The sequence below is a fragment of the Bos mutus genome, chromosome 11 (genome assembly GCF_027580195.1).
Source record: "Bos mutus isolate GX-2022 chromosome 11, NWIPB_WYAK_1.1, whole genome shotgun sequence".
In the NCBI taxonomy this organism is placed as follows: Eukaryota; Metazoa; Chordata; class Mammalia; order Artiodactyla; family Bovidae; genus Bos; species Bos mutus.
Window position 1 is genome coordinate 31,586,034 of NC_091627.1, and position 19,227 is coordinate 31,605,260.

The 19,227-nt window shown below is 34.3% G+C and overlaps 1 protein-coding gene across 9 annotated transcripts in view; it reads right to left on the minus strand.

Moving 5' to 3' along the window:
• The window catches only part of ATAD2B (ATPase family AAA domain containing 2B), a 156,866-nt gene that overhangs the window by 77,226 nt on the left and 60,413 nt on the right, over positions 1–19,227 (minus strand). For all 9 annotated transcript variants that reach the window (XM_070379174.1, XM_070379175.1, XM_070379179.1 and 6 more), the window contains 2 exons: positions 16,292–16,427; positions 8,723–8,909 (listed from right to left, as the gene is read on the minus strand). In XM_070379174.1, coding sequence (XP_070235275.1) covers positions 8,723–8,909; positions 16,292–16,427 — 323 coding nt within the window. The remainder of the gene's footprint in view (positions 1–8,722; positions 8,910–16,291; positions 16,428–19,227) is intronic.

Consider the following 19,227-nt stretch of genomic DNA (forward strand, 5'->3'; position numbering starts at 1 on the left):
AACTAAACCTCAAATCAGTACACTAGATACCAAATTAAAATTTTCAGTGCATGAAAATTTACTGTATCTTTAAAAAATTAAGAATATACAGCCTATAACAAGCCACTTTAAAAACTGAAAACTAGAGTAATTTTAAATGCAAAGGTGCGTGAAGCAGAAAGCTCCAAGCCAGTACAGTTTTCACTTTTCTAAAAGGGGCTACATGAGAAAAACAACTTTGTATCATCAATAAATTTTCAGAATTTGTCTTGGTCACTTTACAATATTATGAATGTACTAAAATTATAAGACATAAGTAAAAGAAAATTCTTGGGGGCTAATTTATTCTCAATTTTTATAAAAATTAAAAAGTACTATTTAAAGAAGTTTAATTCCTTAAACCATGATATCAAAAAAAAGTTAAAATAATACTATTTCTCCATTATGGATAACTTTCTTCCACATATGTCACTTATTCCATTTTGAGCATCTATGTGAAAATAAGGCACTGCCTGAGGTTTGAAGATTCAGGAATCAAGAAATTAAAAGCCCAATTTCTTTACAAGCATATAAAATCAGCCTGTTAAAAAACACAGCTATACTAGAGTTTCTGAACAATGTGTTTAATACAAATCAACATTTCTTGAAAATTAAAACACCCAAGTTCCTTTTCTAGCAATGAAGATATGTTCATCGCTAAAAACTTCAATAATTTCAGTAAATGTGACACAATTTGGGCCAGGATAATTTAATTTGTTTACAACTCCAAGGAAAAAAAAAAGTGCTATGGCAAAACACAGATGTGTAGCCATGTACACAAACACAAGAGTATCCCCAGCATACACAGAGTGTTATGGAGAAACCCAGAAATCCTCTTTCACAAACACAACAGAATCCAAAGTATACACATAGGTAAGTATATTAATTCCTTAATGCCATGTAACCAAAACAGATTTTCCCTGAGAATTTCCAGATGTAATTTCTTTCTGGGGAAAAATAAATACTAAAACTTTCACCCTCCAAAAAACCTTACTGACCATGTGAAATTACTCATAACAACATACAGTACCCAAACTCCAAAGCTTTATCGATTCAATTATACCTCGATAGTAATGAAAACAATTAAGTAACACATTCATCAATCACTTTTTTCCTAAATCAGCAATGGAAATGATACAAGAGGGAAAAGAAATACATCTGAAAAAGTCAGTAAAAGGGACTCACAGTTGTTGCTATTTTTAAAACATTTTATTTTTAATTGGAGGATAATTACTTTACTATACTGTGATGGTTTCTGCCATACATCAACAACATGAATCAGCCATAGGTACACATATGTTTCCTCCCTTTTAAACCTCCCCCCACCTCCCTGCCCATTCCACCCCCTAGGTTGTCATAGAGCACCAGCTTTGAGTTCCCTGCATCATATGCAAATTCCCACTGGCTATCTATTTTACATATGGTAATCTCTATGTTTCAATGCTTCTCTCTCAAATCATCCCACCTTCTTCCCCAGCTTTTGAAAGTTCTCTATGTCTGTATCTCCACTGCTGCCCTGTAGATAGATTCATCAGTACCATCATTCTAGATTTCATATGTATGCATTAATATACAATATTTGTCTTTCTGATTTACCTCACTCTGTATAATTTGTCTAGATTTGTCCACCTCATTAGAGCTGCTATTTTTTTCCTTTTATTTATTTATTTTTAATTTTATTTTATTTTTAAACTTTACATAATTGTATTAGTTTTGCCAAATATCAAAATGAATCCACCACAGGTATACATGTGTTCCCCATCCTGAACCCTCCTCCCTCCTCCTTCCTCCCTCCCCACACCATCCCTCTGGGTCGTCCCAGTGCACTAGCCCCAAGCATCCAGTATCGTGCATCGAACCTGGACTGGCATCTCGTTTCATACATGTTATTTTACATGTTTCAATGCCATTCTCCCAAATCTTCCCACCCTCTCCCTCTCCCATTTTTATTTTTTAGAGAGTGTTAACACAGTAAATTTTTTACTGCGGATACTGACATCTCCAGCCTCATTGTAGGGGCTCAACAATTACTTGTGAACTGACTGGGACAACCACAAATCTTCCAGGCTACATCAGTTTTCATTCTCCTACCCTCAGAGTCTTTGGAAAACTATGAAATGCTAAGTAAAATACATACAGACATGTTCACACACAGAGCTACTTTATGAACTCTGGCAATTGTTTCAGTTTTAAATGTCAAACTACTGTCCAGTAATCAGCAAAAACAGCAGTCCCCAACTCTTTTTCAAACTTTTTTTTGGCACAATTTTTCCATGGGGGGTGGGGGAGGCGGCGGGCCATGGATATTGAGATGATTCACGTGCATTACATTTACTATGCAGCTGCTGATCTGACAAGAGGCTTAGCTTAGGCAGTAATGCCAGCAATGGGGAGCAACTGTAAATACAGATGAAATTTCACTCACCTCCTGCTGTGCAGCCCGGTTCCTAACAGGCCACAGACTGGTACCAGCTATGGCCCTGGGGTTAGGAACCCTGAGCTAAAACTATATTTCTAAGTGTTTATTTACTGAAGACTTAAAATAGTAGCAACTGGGATGCACATTAAAAGTGCAGGTTTCTGGGCTCATCTCAAATTTCATGAATCAGAATCTCTGGGTTTGGAGCCAGAGAATCAGAAATTTTAATAAGCACCCCCAGGAGATTCTCATTCTCATTAAACTTTAAAAAACAATGAGAAAACCCTACAGCAGAAACTAACTCCTTTACCACTTTTCATGCAACCGATAAAATTAATCAATAGCCCAGGCATTCAGAAGAAGAAAAAGTTTTGTCACATATCTGCTTGTGTGAGGATGTTTTAAAGAACAAGCATAAAACTAAACATGATCCCCATGGCATAAAGAAATATGAAGTAGGGCTCTTCCGCTCCTTCCATCTTAACACACATAAATACAAACTTTGAAAGGTTGATTCAAGACTTCTTTCCTTTAAAACTACCTGTCACATTCATGTTGCACTATTAAACAACCCAATTTAATTTGCATTACACATCTCAGAGGAAGAGGTAAAGAAAATCACAGAATAACTTGCCACAGATCAAACCCTTATATTCCACATCTATTTAGAGATAATCTTGTTTACAGAAGGACCAGCTACCAAGAGAAGTAAACCAAAAGGGAAGAAAAGAAAGTGAATATAGGCAAGAGAAGGATAGAGAAAAGGGTTTTTTTGTTTCTCTTTCCTCGGCATTTTGGCATTTAGACACTCTTTCTCCATAAGGCTTTTTTACCTACTTATACCCAGGCTTGCCAATCTCTTAATTTCTCAAATTAAGAAAAAATTCCTCAGTTTCATTATATAATAGTCTATTTTTGAAGAGTTTTCTGGAAAAGACAGTAGTATGTTTTATTATCATAAATAAATTAAAATATGCACTTAAAATTCAAAGTCAGGGATTAACTGGGATGGTTTATGTGGTCTCTGCTCAATATTCAGAGAAAGTCTGAGCTTCAGCTATCAAGACTATAAAATTGAACCAGTGTCTGGGCAGATTAGACATCCATGTGTTGGTCACTCAAGAAGAGGCTGCACTTCCAACCCAAAAGCTCGTAGGTGAAAGCAGAGAAGATGAGCTGTCTTGACCCACTAGATGCAATGGAACATAACCCAAATAATAGGCAGTGGGTTTTGTTGTTTTCCACTACCAAGTGACACTTCTCTCTACCCTCCTCACCAACATGAAAAAAAAAGTATCAAAAGCCAAGATAAGTGAAAGAGACCAAAGTACATGCAGTTAGAATTCAAATTTAGCCCGATGATGCCAAGCAGGATTCAGGAAAAAAAAAACAAACCAAGGATCCCATAAGATCAACATACAGTTTACTATGTATTTCCTAAGATTTCCTTACCTAACATGAAGCCAGTATTATGACTGTGAATATACACATACAGTAGCCATAAGGAACAACTAACCAGACAGAGAATACCCTCTTCATTTTGAAAATGTTCTACTTTCAAAGTGATTTTATCTTTCAGTTTGCCTGAAACTTTCAAATACATGAGTAAAAAGAAAAAAAAATTCTAAACTATATAGCAAAGTGTAAACCAAAATGACAAAGCTTACTCATTCCCCTAATCCTCCAAATTTCTTCCCCCAAACCAAAACAACAATTATTTAACGGGTTTTTTTTGTGGGGGAAGGGTAATTCTTGGATGAAATTTCTTCTTATATATAGACATGGACATATATTTTTTAAGTTTTTTTTTTTAAACACAAAGAAGATCATACTTGAATTGACTTACAATATCTAACAATAAGGAGACCACTAATATCTCCTTCATCTTTCCACATCAGCCTATATAAATCTTTTACCTCACTCTTGTTAGACTTCTTAGTATTTCTGTTACTATACTTTAGCCAGTCCACCATAAAAAGGACATTTAGCTTGCTTCTTTTTGTCTTATTATTTGCTAATTCTATACAATACTTTGATGAATACCCCTGTACATTCAAGAGTGAATACTTATAGCTAATACATCTTTAGGAAATGTTTCTTAATGTAAATTTCCTGGCTCAAAAAATAAATTTACATTTCCACTCACCAAGTATGAGTGCTCATATATCCAATATTAGGTTTATCAAGCTTTTCATTTTCACAAGTTGATAGTTGTTTAAAATAGTATCTTTCTGCTTTAACATGCTTTTTTTCCACTTATAGGTAAGGCAAAGAATCTTTTCAAAATTTTATTGGTTGCATTTGCCACTTTTTTCTCTCTATAAATGGCATGTTCCTATTTTCCCAATTCTTATTAGGTTGTTATCCTTTCTTCTTCCTGATTTTAATATATTTTTGTATAGCTAGGAAAATTGTCCTTGACATGTGTTGCAAATATAAATCTTTACCAGGTTATATCTATTAATTTTATTTAAAGAAAAGTTTTTTGTCATGAGTAATTAAAAAATTTTATAAAGTCAATTTTGTTCTTATTTTTCTTGGCTTCTATATATTGCTTTGAAATTACTTTCCCATATCCAAGATAATATACTGACCTTGTGAATTATCCTAATACTTTAATAGTTCCATTAACAATCTAGAATTTACTGGGCCTAAATTTTAGGCAGAAAATCCAGTTTTTCTTTTTCCTTCATAGAGCCAGCCAGTTTTCTAAGACTATTTATTAAATAATCCATCTATTCTAAGATACAGAGCTTCCCTCGTAACTCAGTCGGTAGAGTCTACCTGCAATGCAAGAGACCTGGGTTTGATTCCTGGCTGGGGAAGACACCCTGGAGAAGGAAATGGCAACCGACTCCAGTATCCTTGCCTGGACAATCTCACTGATAGAGGAGTCTGGCAGGCTATAGTCTATTGGTTGGCAAGAGTCAGACATGACTGAGCGACTAAGTACACATATTCTAAGAAATCAAATGTCATCATCATCATATACTTAACATCATCAGACACTAAATTCTATTTCTACACAGGCCTAAGCATGATTGCTCACTTTTGTTCCATTGTTTGTCAGTGTACTCCTGCACAGGTACAAGTAGTTTATTATTACAGTTCTACTACATCTGTAAACATCTGGTAGGGATATCTCACTACAGTTTCTCCTTTAGAATTCTCCTTGCTATGCTCATATTTATTTTCTAGAGAAAAAAAAAAGAGCCTTTTTTTTTAATGTCTCCTCTTAAATTTGGGGGGGGGATTATTATTGGGATTGTACTTAATTTATACATTAATTTAGAAGAGAACTCATGGCTCTCCAATGTTGAGTCTTACCAGTCACTAGCTGTATGTAGCAGAAGAGATAAACATGATGATAGCTGTCATTGTTGGGTACTGTATGCCAAGACTATTGGATGAGCTTGTTTCAATAATCAAAATAACCTTATGTGGTACCATTATCTTTGTTTCATAGATGAGAAAATTGAGGCTTACAGAGGTTAAGCAACTTATCTAAGGCCACAAAAAACAAATGCGCTGAGATTTTAATCTGTGCAATATGATTTGAGTCTACACTTTGAATCATAGTAAATAAAAACGAGGTATGCCTTTTCACTTATACAGCTGTCCTCAAGTGACTTTTTAGCTTTCTTCTTTTAGGCCATACAAATTAACTATTAATTCCTAGGTAAAATTAGTTGCTATTAATATTTTAAATGGAACCTCTCCTTTTATTATGCAGTTGACCCTTGAACACGCAGGGGCTAATCTGTGTATAATTTATAGTCAGGCCCTCTGGATTTGCAGTTTCTCCACATCCACAGATTTAACCAACCACAGACTTTTTCGTTTTGTAGTTACTGCTGAAGAATATCTATCTATAAGTGGACCCATGCAGTTCAACATTAACTTTGAAATTATCCACCTTACAGAATTCTCTTATTGGCCCTAATAGGTTTTTAGTTAATACTACAATCATATTATTGGCAAAAAAAATTTTTTTTTGTCCACACAGAGCCATGTAGCTCTATCTTTATTTTAATATACTTACTTCCCAGAGGGCTTCCCTGATAGCTCAGTTGGTAAAGAATCCACCTGCAATGCAGAGACCCCAGTTCAATTCCTGGGTCTGGAAGATCCGCTGGAGAAGGGATAGACTACCCACTCCAGTATTCTTGGGCTTCCCTTGTGGCTCAGCTGGTAACGAATCTGCCTACAGTGCAGGAGACCTGGGTTGGGAAAATCCCCTGGAGAAGGGAAAGGCTACCCACTCCAGTATTCTGGCCTGGAGAATGCCATGGACTGTATAGTCCATGGGATCACAAAGAGTCGGACACAACTGAGCGACTTTCACTTTCACTTTACTTCCCAGAAGTATTTTGAGAGGAAATTGTGGTTCATTTAGGTTTTGACATTTTTTGGTTCTGGAGTTCGTTTATTTTTCACCTTTTGTGTCCATACTCTCTTTTTATTCTTTATCTTTGTTCACAGCACTGTGTAGTTTTATTGGCAAGTATTTTTAACTTCAATATGTTCATTCCAATATTTATATTTCCCCACATCTAACTGAATCAATTTTGCATGCCTTAGTAATAGTACATTACTCTTTCGATGTGCTACTAGATAAATTTGGAATATTTATGACCACTGTCTAAGTGAGATTAGTCTACAATTTTCTTTGTATTTCTTTCAAAGGTTTAGCACCATTCTTTTTTATGATTTCACATCTTCTTCTACTATGCTTTGGAACAGTTTAACCAGCATCAAAATAATCTTAACCTTTAAGATTAAAATAATTCACCTATGAAATTGTTTGGACTCAGTGCTTGTTGACACTCAATTTCTTCTTCCACAACTATTGTCTATTTAGATTCTCTCTCCTCTGAAGTCACCTTATTAATTTATATTTTCCTAGTAAATCACTTGGATTTATTTTAAATGGTACTGAGTTATTCCCGTACTTGCATAAGAACTATAATAATTTTGTCTCACTTAAAAAGAAAAACATGAGCAAACATGTAAATCCACCTTACTGGAGAACACTAACAGCCAGGATAAATTAAATGTATAAAACCTGGAGAAAATCACTGGTATAAAGTTTTTTAGTCAGGCCATGGGTTTTGGGGGAAAAAAAAAACCTTTAATTAGGACTTTATAAGTAGTGAAGTACTTCTAGGATGTTCATACCCAAAGAACTGTTAAGTAAAAGAGAAATAAATCTGACACTATTGGCCACCTGATGCAAAGAGCTGACTCATTTGAAAAGACCCTGATGCTGGGAAAGATTGAAGGCGGGAGGAGAAGGGGACGATAGATGATGAGATAGTTGGATGGCATCACTGACTCAATGGACATGAGTTTGGGTAAACTCTGGGAGTTGGTGATGGACAGGGAGGCCTGGCGTGCTGCAGTTCATGGGGCTGCAAAGAATCGGACACAACTGAGTGACTGAACTGAACTGACTATGAGCTATTTTAAAAAATCTATCTTGCTACAAGGTGCAGAATGGTTGTCAGTTAGATAGTATATGCATTAAATATATATGAACTATAATTGGGGAAAAAAAACAACTGTGCAATGCTCTTAAGTGTTACTACTCGAGAGTCTAATCTCTAAAAATAGGCTAAATGTCAAAGTAGAAGATGACACTCAAACATTTAATGAGTACTTACTATGAGGTGGGCACTGTGTCAGAGACACAGAAATGGTGAAGACATGGTCCCTTGGTTCAAAAAACTTATTCCCTTAGCCCCTAGTTCCAACATGACACACTTGTAATAAATTCACAGTTATATATTAAAACGTCAAATTGCTTCATTAGCTAGCAAAGATAAAGTATTGGAAAATTGATTATTGATTGAAATTGACACTTGATTAAAACAAATACATATAATTTTTAAATTGCTATCAGTTTTCTAAACTAATTTTAAATCTTGGCTTTCTCAAACTTGATATTATCTCCCTTACTTAAGGCTCTTAAGTACAGACAGAAGCTTAAAGAGTCTCTGTAAAAAGGGTCAAAAAAAGGCAAAAAGAAGTTCCTTTTCTATACTGTTTAATAAAGCTTTAATACAAGAAATAGTATTAAAATTTCAGAAAAAAATGAAGTATCATGGAAAAACTGATCTCATTTTAAAAAACCAAAAGGATCCTTTGCCTTAATATAAGAATGTTAACAACCAACAAAAAGTTAATATTTATATTACTGTTCTTTGAAAAAAATTTATCTATCAAACACTATTGTGATATAAATAATAAGAAAGTTGGAAGTACTCTGATATAGTGCAAACCTACCTGTGCACATGATTCTTCAGGTGTTTTGGCACTAACTGAATAAAGTGCTGGGAGATCTAGTCTATGCACAGAGAATTTTTCTAGAGTGTGCAAAAGTGCTGGAGCAAGATGAGAAGTTTGACCTGAGCCTCGTTCTCCAGATAGCAATAACCTTGGCCTGTAAGAGGTTGGCTGATGATATGGTGACCTGCAATACACATAAGATATAATTATTATTTCAAAACCATGCACTCTGAAGATCAAGATGAAATATTAGGTAAATATTTACATAAAAGAATGTAACACCAAATTAACAGAGCTTTTTCTTCTCTCTCACTTTTTAAGTATAGTGAATCATTTTTTCATTAATTACAGTTTTAAAATATTGATCTCTCTGATCACATTAACAACAAAGACATAAAAGTATAAAAATCCATTCTGAAAGAAAGTCAGAATACCTGGGCATTCATCTTCTCATACCACATATATTAACTTGGAAAATGCTTCAGATACTAAGTATGATCTAGTTTATTAATTATCCAAGGTCAAATGTTAAGAATTCCACTTCTCCAACAAAGATATACATCTAAAGATTATTCCAAATGTAGGGCTTTCTTTATTAATGGTTTCTTTCTTTATTAATGGTAGACTACATACATATTTTGCAATTTTTAAAGTAGAAAAAAAAAAAAGTAGGACTTCTTTAGTGGCAGCAATTTTGTTTCTAGGCCAATAAAAACTAACTGGTCTTAACTTAGTAGATAACATCTAAAGCCCTACACCAGAAAAGGCCAACTGAGGATAACATATTAAACCAAAATCAACTTGTATTTTCAAGATTCTACAGCACCACTAAAAAGATAAATGAAACAAGTTTATCTAATATCACTGTACATAATGCAGGAAATTCTAAGCAATGCAATAATAATAAAGCAAATTTTAAAATGGAACTAATGGAAAGAAATAGGACAAACACTGTTATTTGTAAAGAACATGATTATACACTAGAAAATCCAAGAGGATCAACTAATCACTGCCATAGCCTACCACCAAGAAAATGACTGAAGATGGAAATAGAAAAACTGATTTTCCTAAACACCATCAATAACCAATATAAAGAAGGAAAGAAGATTCTATTCGCAACTGTAAAAATACAAATGATAAACAACACTAAATATACAAATCATAAACAATAATAAAAAATCTATACAAGAGAGATGCAGAACTATTTGGAATACATCATGGACCTGAATACAGAAGTCAAATTTTCCTATGCATTTACACCTAGCTATTGTTAACTATAAGGCAAAGGCTACCCACTCCAGTATTCTGGCCTGGAGAATTCCATGACTGTATAGAATACAGTAGATTGTACAGAATACTCTACAGTGACTGTATAGTTCATGGGGTCACAAAGAGTCAGACATGACTGAGCAACTTTCATTTTCACTATTGTTAACTATGGTTAGTTTATGGTATTTTATTTTACAGATTTTTAAAAATGCAAATCAAAAATCCTAAAATAAAATTTGATGCAGGAGGGAGATTTAAAACATCCTTGCAACATTATTAAATAAATAATCATTATTAAATAAATAATCAAGTAAAAATATCAAGTGGAAAAGTGTGCAAGCTTCAATTTCAGAACATTTAAACCTATTTTAGTAACTAGAACTTCATACAGATTTCTTGTTTAATTTTCATAACAATTCTATGAAATACATAAGTCTCCTCTTACTAAATAGTAACGAACCCAAGGCTCAGAGAAGTTTGCTATAAGATTACACAACTCAGTGTCCATATAACTGCAAAGCCCAGGTTCTAAAATAGTACGTAAAGATGTGCCTTACTTTATACTGACACATATTACAGAACAGAATAACAGAATGTATAATACACCAGAGAAAAGAAACCCTGATCAGTGGAACTTAATAGCAGCCCAGAAAACAAATCACAGTAATTGAAAAAATTTTATATAAGATAATAAGCATAAAGATAAATGGAACAAAGATGAACCATAACACAAATATTGTTTTAAAATAGGAAGGATACAGATCTTCATTTCACAGAACAAAATGAATTCTAACATAGAAGCAAAAAAACAAAAGATTCATGTATTTTTAATTCATAAAAATCTAAAAACATTTGTTATTCAAAAATTATATCTGAACTACAATCAGACATCACCTCACACTGGTCAGAATGGCCATCATCAAAAAAGTCTACAAACAATAAATGCTGGGGAGGGTGTGGAAAAAAGGGAAGGCTCTTGCACTGCTGGTGGGAATGTAAATTGATACAGCCTCTATGGAAGATGGTATGGAGATTCCTTTAAAAACTAGGAATAAAACCACTATATGACCCAGCAATCCCACTCCTATGCATATACCTTGAGGAAACCAAAACTGAAAAAGACACATATATCCCATTGTTTATTGCAGCACTATTTACAATAGCTAGAACATAGATGCAACCTAGATGTCCATGGACAGATAAACGGATAAAGAAGTTGTGGTATATATACACAATGGACTATTAGTCATAAAAAGAAATGCATTTGAGTCAGTTCTGATGAGGTGGATGAACTTAGAATCTATTATACAGAGTGAAGTGAGTCAGAAAGAGAAAGATAAATATTGTATTCTAATGCATATATATGGAATCTAGAAAAGTGGTACTGAAGAATTTATGTACAGGGCAGCAGTGGAGAAACAGGCATAGAGAACAGACTTAGGGACTTCAGGAGAGGGGAGGAGAGGGTGAGATGTATGGAAAGAGTAACATGGAAACTTACATTACCACATGTAAAATGGATAGCCAACGGGAATTTGTTGTATAGCTCAGGAAACTCAAACAGGGGCTCTGTATCAATCTAGAGGGGTGGGATGGGGTGGGCGATGGGAGACTGATTCAAAAACGAAGGGATATATGTGTGCCTATGGCTGACCGATGTTGAGGTTTGACAGAAAACAACAAAATTCTGTAAAGCAATTATCCTTCAATAAATTTTAAAAAATTACAATCTGAACCAAACAGCAAACAATCAAATACGATAATTAAATTTGCCATTAACAGAACTGATTTTAACGCATAAAGAGCTTATATGCACAGTATTTTAACCAAAACTACCTTCTTATACAAAGGACGTAAACAATTCAAAAAGAAAATAGAAAGAAGTAACTTTTTAAAAATGATCATTCATTTAACAATTTTTGACTACTTCCTATGTTGAATGCCTTGGCCCAAAGTATCCACCAATACACTGTTACTACAGAGCTCATGACTCAGTGTATTTATTGGAAAAAGGAAATAAATTAATAAGCAACAACCTTTGAGTACATGGTGCTATTAGAGACTCACAGATAACTTTCCTGAAAAAGCGTTACGGAAGCACAAAAATCCAACAGATCAAAGGCAGAAAGCATGAATTTCAAGAAATACAAACAGGATGTACAAAGGAACAGAGGCCAAAAAAATCTCTTGCCCTTTGGGGTAGTGGATATAGTTCATTACAGCCAGCTTCTTTCAAGGTTTTAGGATAATGTAGGGGTAAAGATCAGAGAAGGCAATGGCACCCTACTCCAGTACTCTTGCCTGGAAAATCCCATGGACGGCGGAGCCTGGAAGGCTGAAGTCTGTGGGGTCACAAAGAGTCTGACACAACTGAGCGACTTCATTTTCACTTTTCACTTTCATGCATTGGAGAAGGAAATGGCAACCCACTCCAGTACTCTTGCCTGGAGAATCCCAGGGACGGGGGAGCCTGATGGGCTGCCGTCTATGGGGTCACACAGAGTCGGACATGACTGAAGCGACTTAGCAGCAGCAGCAGCAGCAAACAGTAGGAAAGATGACCAGTTAGAGGTATGCTATATGATAACTCAGGCATGAGATGTTAATAACAGTGTAGACAAGAATACTAGCAGAGGAGGTAGAAGGAAGAGCTTGAGATTAGACTTATTTAGTAAGAAAAATCTGTAGGACTGGGTCATTTACTGGATATAGAAGGGAAGAAAGAGAAAGAGTTGAGAATGGTGTCCAATTTCAGTCAGGACAATGGAATGGATAGTAGCTCAGAGGACTGATGGGAAGAGAAGGAGAGACACAAGCAAGCACACACTGAAAGATCTGTGACACAATGTAGGGTGACAAGCAGCTGGACAAAGCTTAAAACCCAGAAGTGATGGAGGCTTGAGAAAGATCTGATAGTTACTATCAAAGGTGACAAATAATGAAAATATTCAGAAACATCATTTATCTATTAGATTGGTAAACTGAAGATTATAATACTCTTGTTAGTAAGTAGATGGTGGGAAAATTGGTATTCTCATGAATAGTGAGAATGGAAAAAAGCACAACTTTCCGAAATTAAATATGGCAAATATATGCCAAAATGTAATATATCCAAGGATATTCTATAATGCATTCTACTCCCAAAGATTCCCTTATCTCTGAGTGCTCTCTACATTTTTTCCCACAGTAGTTATCTTCTAACATTTCATCTAGCATGCTGACTGTTTTACTGTCTGTTTACATCTGAAATGAAAGTTGAATAAGGGCAGGCATCTTAACATGGATCCAATTACCTAGAGCAACATCTGGCACACAATAAGCACTTGACAAAAGATCCGCAGGAGTGAAAGACTACATGAAAGAATGAATGGTTCATATACATAAAAAGGTATTATTTTCATCTATCTAGTTGGTAAAGATTTTAAAAGACAAACAGTGCTCAGAAATGAAAAGGGAATAGAAACATAACCCTTTCATACATTAGTGATGAAATATAAATTGGTACAACCTTTCTGGAAGGCAATTTAACAACCTCTATCAGATTTTTAAACATATATACACTTTGACCACAGCATCAGTTTTTAAAATCTTCCCTAAGGTCTGCATCAGAAAATGGTATAAAGATATATACTTAGAGAGATGTCTATCATAAATAAGTACTGTTTATAAAATAGGAAAAGTGGAAACTTCCATTTCTATCAATAAGGTTATTATAAACTGTGAAACATTTAAAAAATACTATGCAGTTACTGTTTTAAAATAATGACATTAGACATATATTGACATAAAATAAAATTCCTAACATAGTTAGGAGGGAAAGGCAAGTTACATTAAAAGTCTTATAGAAGAATATAAATTATATAAAGTAATATATGGGTCTGTCTATATGGATAGCAAGAATACCAAAGTGTGGTCACCAAAATGTTAACAAATATTACCTTCAGGTGCTTGGGCTTTAATTTTACTTTCTTCTTTAAGCTCTTTTTTACTTGAATTCTCTACAGAGTATATCATCTTTCTAATCAGAAAAAACAAGGCTATTTTCATTTGGAGAACCTCAGAAAGTTCTGTTTTTAATCCCTTTATGGTAATATACAGTAAGAAAGAAAACTTATTTTCCATCATAAGGGTTCTTTACCAGATCGATAGGCCTTAAATACTTTGACTTCTATTTCATCGTAAATATAAAGAAAAGATTTCAACAGTTTTAGGAAACTAATCCAGAAACAGAAACTCACCATCAATGCCTGAGCTAGCGTTACTGACACCAGCATTCAAGTCATGCTTTCTACTTGTCCAGCATCTTTTCTGTATTAATCTGGCATGCTAACACATGTTGCTCAAACAAAAAAGCCAAACCAAACCAAATCAACAAAAACAAAATACGTGTGCAACCCTTATTAAAGGCTTATACTTCTTGGAAAGTGTGAAAAATCATATTGTCCAACCTACGAATAAAAACCTATTAAGCTTAGAAATCAATTTGGAAACCACATAGTACAACAGAAGGAATATGATCCCAGGAAACAAACAGTACCAAGTCTGCCCCCTGCTAGCAGCATGATCATGGGCAATTTACTTAACTTCTTTGTACTTCAGTTTCCTCATCTATAAAATGATGATACCACAAATGCTAAATGACTGTTGAGAGGCCTATATGTATTACCATATATGAAGCCCCAGCTTTATACACCTACCACATGTCTAGTTTGTAATAAGCAACAAATGCTAACTCCTATACTCAAAAGGACAGCAACTGTCACCATTTTTTCTGTGAAGCATTTCTGGACTTCCCTATGCAAACCTGTTAGTTCTGTTTTCAAAACACCAGCCATATCCTAATGCTTGTCAACCGCAAGAACAAGAACTTTTCCAGAATAAGAACTATATCTTATTCATGTTTCCAGCACCTAGTACAGTGCCTGGCACAGGGTTTAAAAAAAAATGGCAGAATGAGTAAATAAACAAACTAATTTTATCAAAACATCTCTTTAAAAAGTTCATCCTAGGATACAGCTGTCTCACTACGAAATCAAAGTCAAATCAATGAATTGGAAAAGCTTATGCAAAAGAGCAATTTCTTCAGAAAGGCTAAATCAAACAAAATAAACCATGGCACTGATATACATTAAGTCAGGGACAGAATGTTCTTAATATAAAATTTAAAAACTTGTCTTTTGATAGTTTCTTGGCTTCTACTATGTATTTCAAATTCAAACAACTAAAACTGTTAAAACAAATAGCACACACACAGCTAACCAGGTGAAAGTCAGAAAAAAATGATCATTTGGTTTTCCCTTAATAAACAGATTTGTAAAATTACTAAAATAGTGTAAGAAAACTTCCCAGAGGGCATAAAAGAAAGGCTCTGCCAGTGGAATACAAAAGTTTCTAACAGGATAGTTTGCTGTTAAAGAGTAAATTAAAGTGATTTAGTCTCATTTTAAAAACTGAAAAACAAGGAAGGGTTATCAATGCAAATAATCAAATTAACATTTCACCAAAATCTACATGAGAGAAACTTCATTAATGTTGAAGACTTAAATTCATTCAAAATCTCTCTAAAGAAACATTACTTAAAAAAATACACACAATGTCTTCTAAAAGAAGTCCTATTAGACCTACCTGACTGGAGCATTATGGTTCTTCAACTATCCTGGTAATTATGTAAATGTAAGTGATGATGCTGTCACTATGTGAAAACTATTTAATCTCTTACTTTAAAATTACATTAGCACTAAAATTGTTTACCTATTGAAGTGTATAGCAAAAGCTGTTTTACTATAAGTAAAGGTAAATAGAAAAAACATAAAATCTAAATTAGAAAGTGTAAACTAATGAGGTTTTGGACAATCAGAAAGTTATTGATTTAATTACTAAGCAATTTCTAACTCAAAATCTCTTTATTACCCTAGAGTCCTAAATTATCATGTGAAACTTATTACAATCAAAATACTCTAGATCACAGTAAATATTTCATTTCTGTTCAGTTGAACTAAAAAGCAAGAATACTGGGGACATGGATTGACTTTCAAAAGATAACCCTTCCTTCTACCCTACTCAAAACAAAAAAAGAATCCCACAATCAGTTTAAGGAAAAATATCTTTAGGTGACCAATAAGCCAAATTACTACCACATAAAAACAAAAGCACAATATAAATTTTTCAGAATTATGTCCAAACAACAGAAAAAAAAAGTCCTCAAGTTATAACCATAAGTAAAAATATACTGCAATTCTAACCATAAAGTAGTAAAAGTCACTCTAAGTTGAAAAAAATTTGATATAAATTGCTTACATTGTAAAATGAAGATAAGGTTTATGTACAGCAGCAGCTGATGACTGTTTCTTTGGTGATCCTGAGTGACAACTTGTCTCGAAAATTGATAAAGCATTCTCATCTTCACTGTCATCTAAAATCAAAGTTTCTATATCTGTTTTAAAAAGAACACAAAGATTATGAGGCTTAAGAAATCATTTAATATTACTGACCTACCAAAGCTAAGGAAAACTGCTTAAAAGAACAAGTGGCAGTAACAAGTAATCTATCAAATAACACAAACTGACCAGGCAAATTGACAAACTACAGTATTTTGAGTAAGTTTACAAATGGAACCAATGTAATTCTTTCACCTTTACAGACTACTTAAGAATTATGAGATACATTTTTGGAGAATAACTAAAAGAAGTCTGGAAAAGAAATGGCACTCTCATAAAGTTCTCACCTAGTTACTAAGAATCTCTAAGGTAATTTTTACCAAAACCAGTACATTTAATATAAAATGGTTTAATTAATAGAGTCATTGAAGTATGGCCCAGTTCTTACAAAAGCAACAAGGAATAAATTGACCTTTATTTTTCTCACATGGCATACACACACATATTTCAAGGAAAATCTAGTGGAGAAGGCAATTGCACCCCACTCCAGTACTCTTGCCTGGAAAATCCCATGGACAGAGGATCATGGTGGGCTGCAGTCCATGGGGTCACTACGAGTCAGACACGACTGAGCGACTTCACTTTCACTTTTCACTTTCATGCATTGGAGAAGGAAATGGCAACCTGCTCCAGTGTTCTTGCCTGGAGAGTCCCAGGGACAGGGGAGCCTGGTAGGCTGCCGTCTATGAGGTCGCACAGAGTCGGACACGACTGAAGTGACTTAGCAGCAGCAGCAGTCTAGTTAAGAAGGGACTCAGGAATTTAGTGGCAAAAAAGCCAATCTTAGAAAACACACTCATTCAAATAACATTAGTCTCTTTATGGGTCTTAAGTTACTGCTCAATGAACAACTGGAACTAAAATTCCTATTGAGAGTGCCATACTTAAGTATTTACCTAGACTACAACCTAAAGTATTATAGCTGTAATTCATACATACTTAACAAAAGTGTCAATTCATTCAATAAAAAGCAATGCTACATGTATAGGAGAAATGGGAAGAAATTAAAATTGACAGAAATCATACCCTTTCCCAAAGAAAACAAGGAAAAAAAGAGGTATGCTTTCTAAAATGAGATCATGAATTGTGCTGGCAGACAGAGCACAGTTCAGTGGCTTTTAAAAGTCAAATATTTAACATGACTAATATTATAAACATTAATCAAATAATTAAGTACCATTTGATTGATAATTCATATACAAGGACACTTGCTAAGAAAAACATTAAAGACCAAAATAATCCAGAATAATATACCTAAATAACTAAAAAATATTATTAATAATCAAAGTGATTTCTTCCTTCCACTGGCATATGAAGAAAAAAAATGGATCTAAAGCATACTTAATACTTATGGGGAAAAAAGTGGTAAGAAAACATAGCTAATAATGTCATAACAAAATTCTCAAATGGAAATAAAGAAGTTATAATCTTTCAGAAGAGAAGGTAGATTTTTATGATTTTCTAAAGGCAACATAGATTTTTTTAATTAGGGAAAATATACAGATTCTCGATTATGAAAATCAGAGACAAGAAATGTACAGTTCATGACAGAGTAGCTGGCTCATATATAGTATCTATTCTCCTCATTTGACAAATTTAAGAAATCAAGTAATCAATGTGATATTTCATGAGAACCTACCCTAAAAAATAAAGTTTCTGAAAAATATATTTATAACAGCAAAATTCATTGATTACTCATGATTTCTAGTCTATATAACAGTTATAATGTTAACATAATTCACTAACAATTTTCTATACAGTGAAAACTACATGCTGAACAAAGAAAATTAAGACAATTTTTAAAAATTGCTGTCTTCAAAGTTCATGGGCTTTACTTTGATTAGCGTACAAACCTAAAATTTTCCTATAAATGAGTAGCATTTTCTGAAGTAGCTTTCTATTTTTTTCTCAAATCCAAACTACAGTCATGAGGCCAGAAATCAAGACCATTTATAATCAGGTTCTACTTTATTCCCTCACCAATAAACTGTGGAAAATTCTGAAAGAGATGGGAATACCAGACCGCCTGACCTGCCTCTTCAGAAACCTATATGCAGGTCAGGAAGCAACAGTTAGAACTGGACATGGAACAACAGACTGGTTCCAAATAGGAAAAGGAGTATGTCAAGGCTGTATATTGTCATCCCGCTTATTTAACTTATATGCAGAGTACATTATGAGAAACGCTGGGCTGGAAGAAGCACAAGCTGGAATCAAGATTGCCAGGAGAAATATCAATAACCTCAGATATGCAGATGACACCATCCTTATGGCAGAGAGTGAAGAGGAACTAAAGAGCCTCTTGATGAAAGTGAAAGAGGAGAGTGAAAAAGTTGGCTTAAAGTTCAACATTCAGAAAATGAAGATCATGGCATCTGGTCCCATCACTACATGGGAAATAGATGGGGAAACAGTGGAAACAGTGTCAGACTTTATTTTTGGGGGCTCCAAAATCACTACAGATGGTGATTGCAGCCATGAAATTAAAAGACGCTTACTCCTTAGAAGAAAAGTTATGACCAACCTAGATAGCATATTGAAAAGCAGAGACATTACTTTGCCAACAAAGGTCCGTCTAGTCAAGGCTATTGTTTTTCCAGTAGTAATGTATGGATGCGTGAGTTGGACTGTGAAGAAAGCTGAGCACTGGAGAACTGATGTTTTTGAACTGTGGTGTTGGAGAAGACTCTTGAGAGTCCCTTGGACTGCAAGGAGATCCAACCAGTCCATTCTAAAGGAGATCAGTCCTGGGTGTTCTTTGGAAGGAATGATGCTAAAGCTGAAACTCCAGTACTT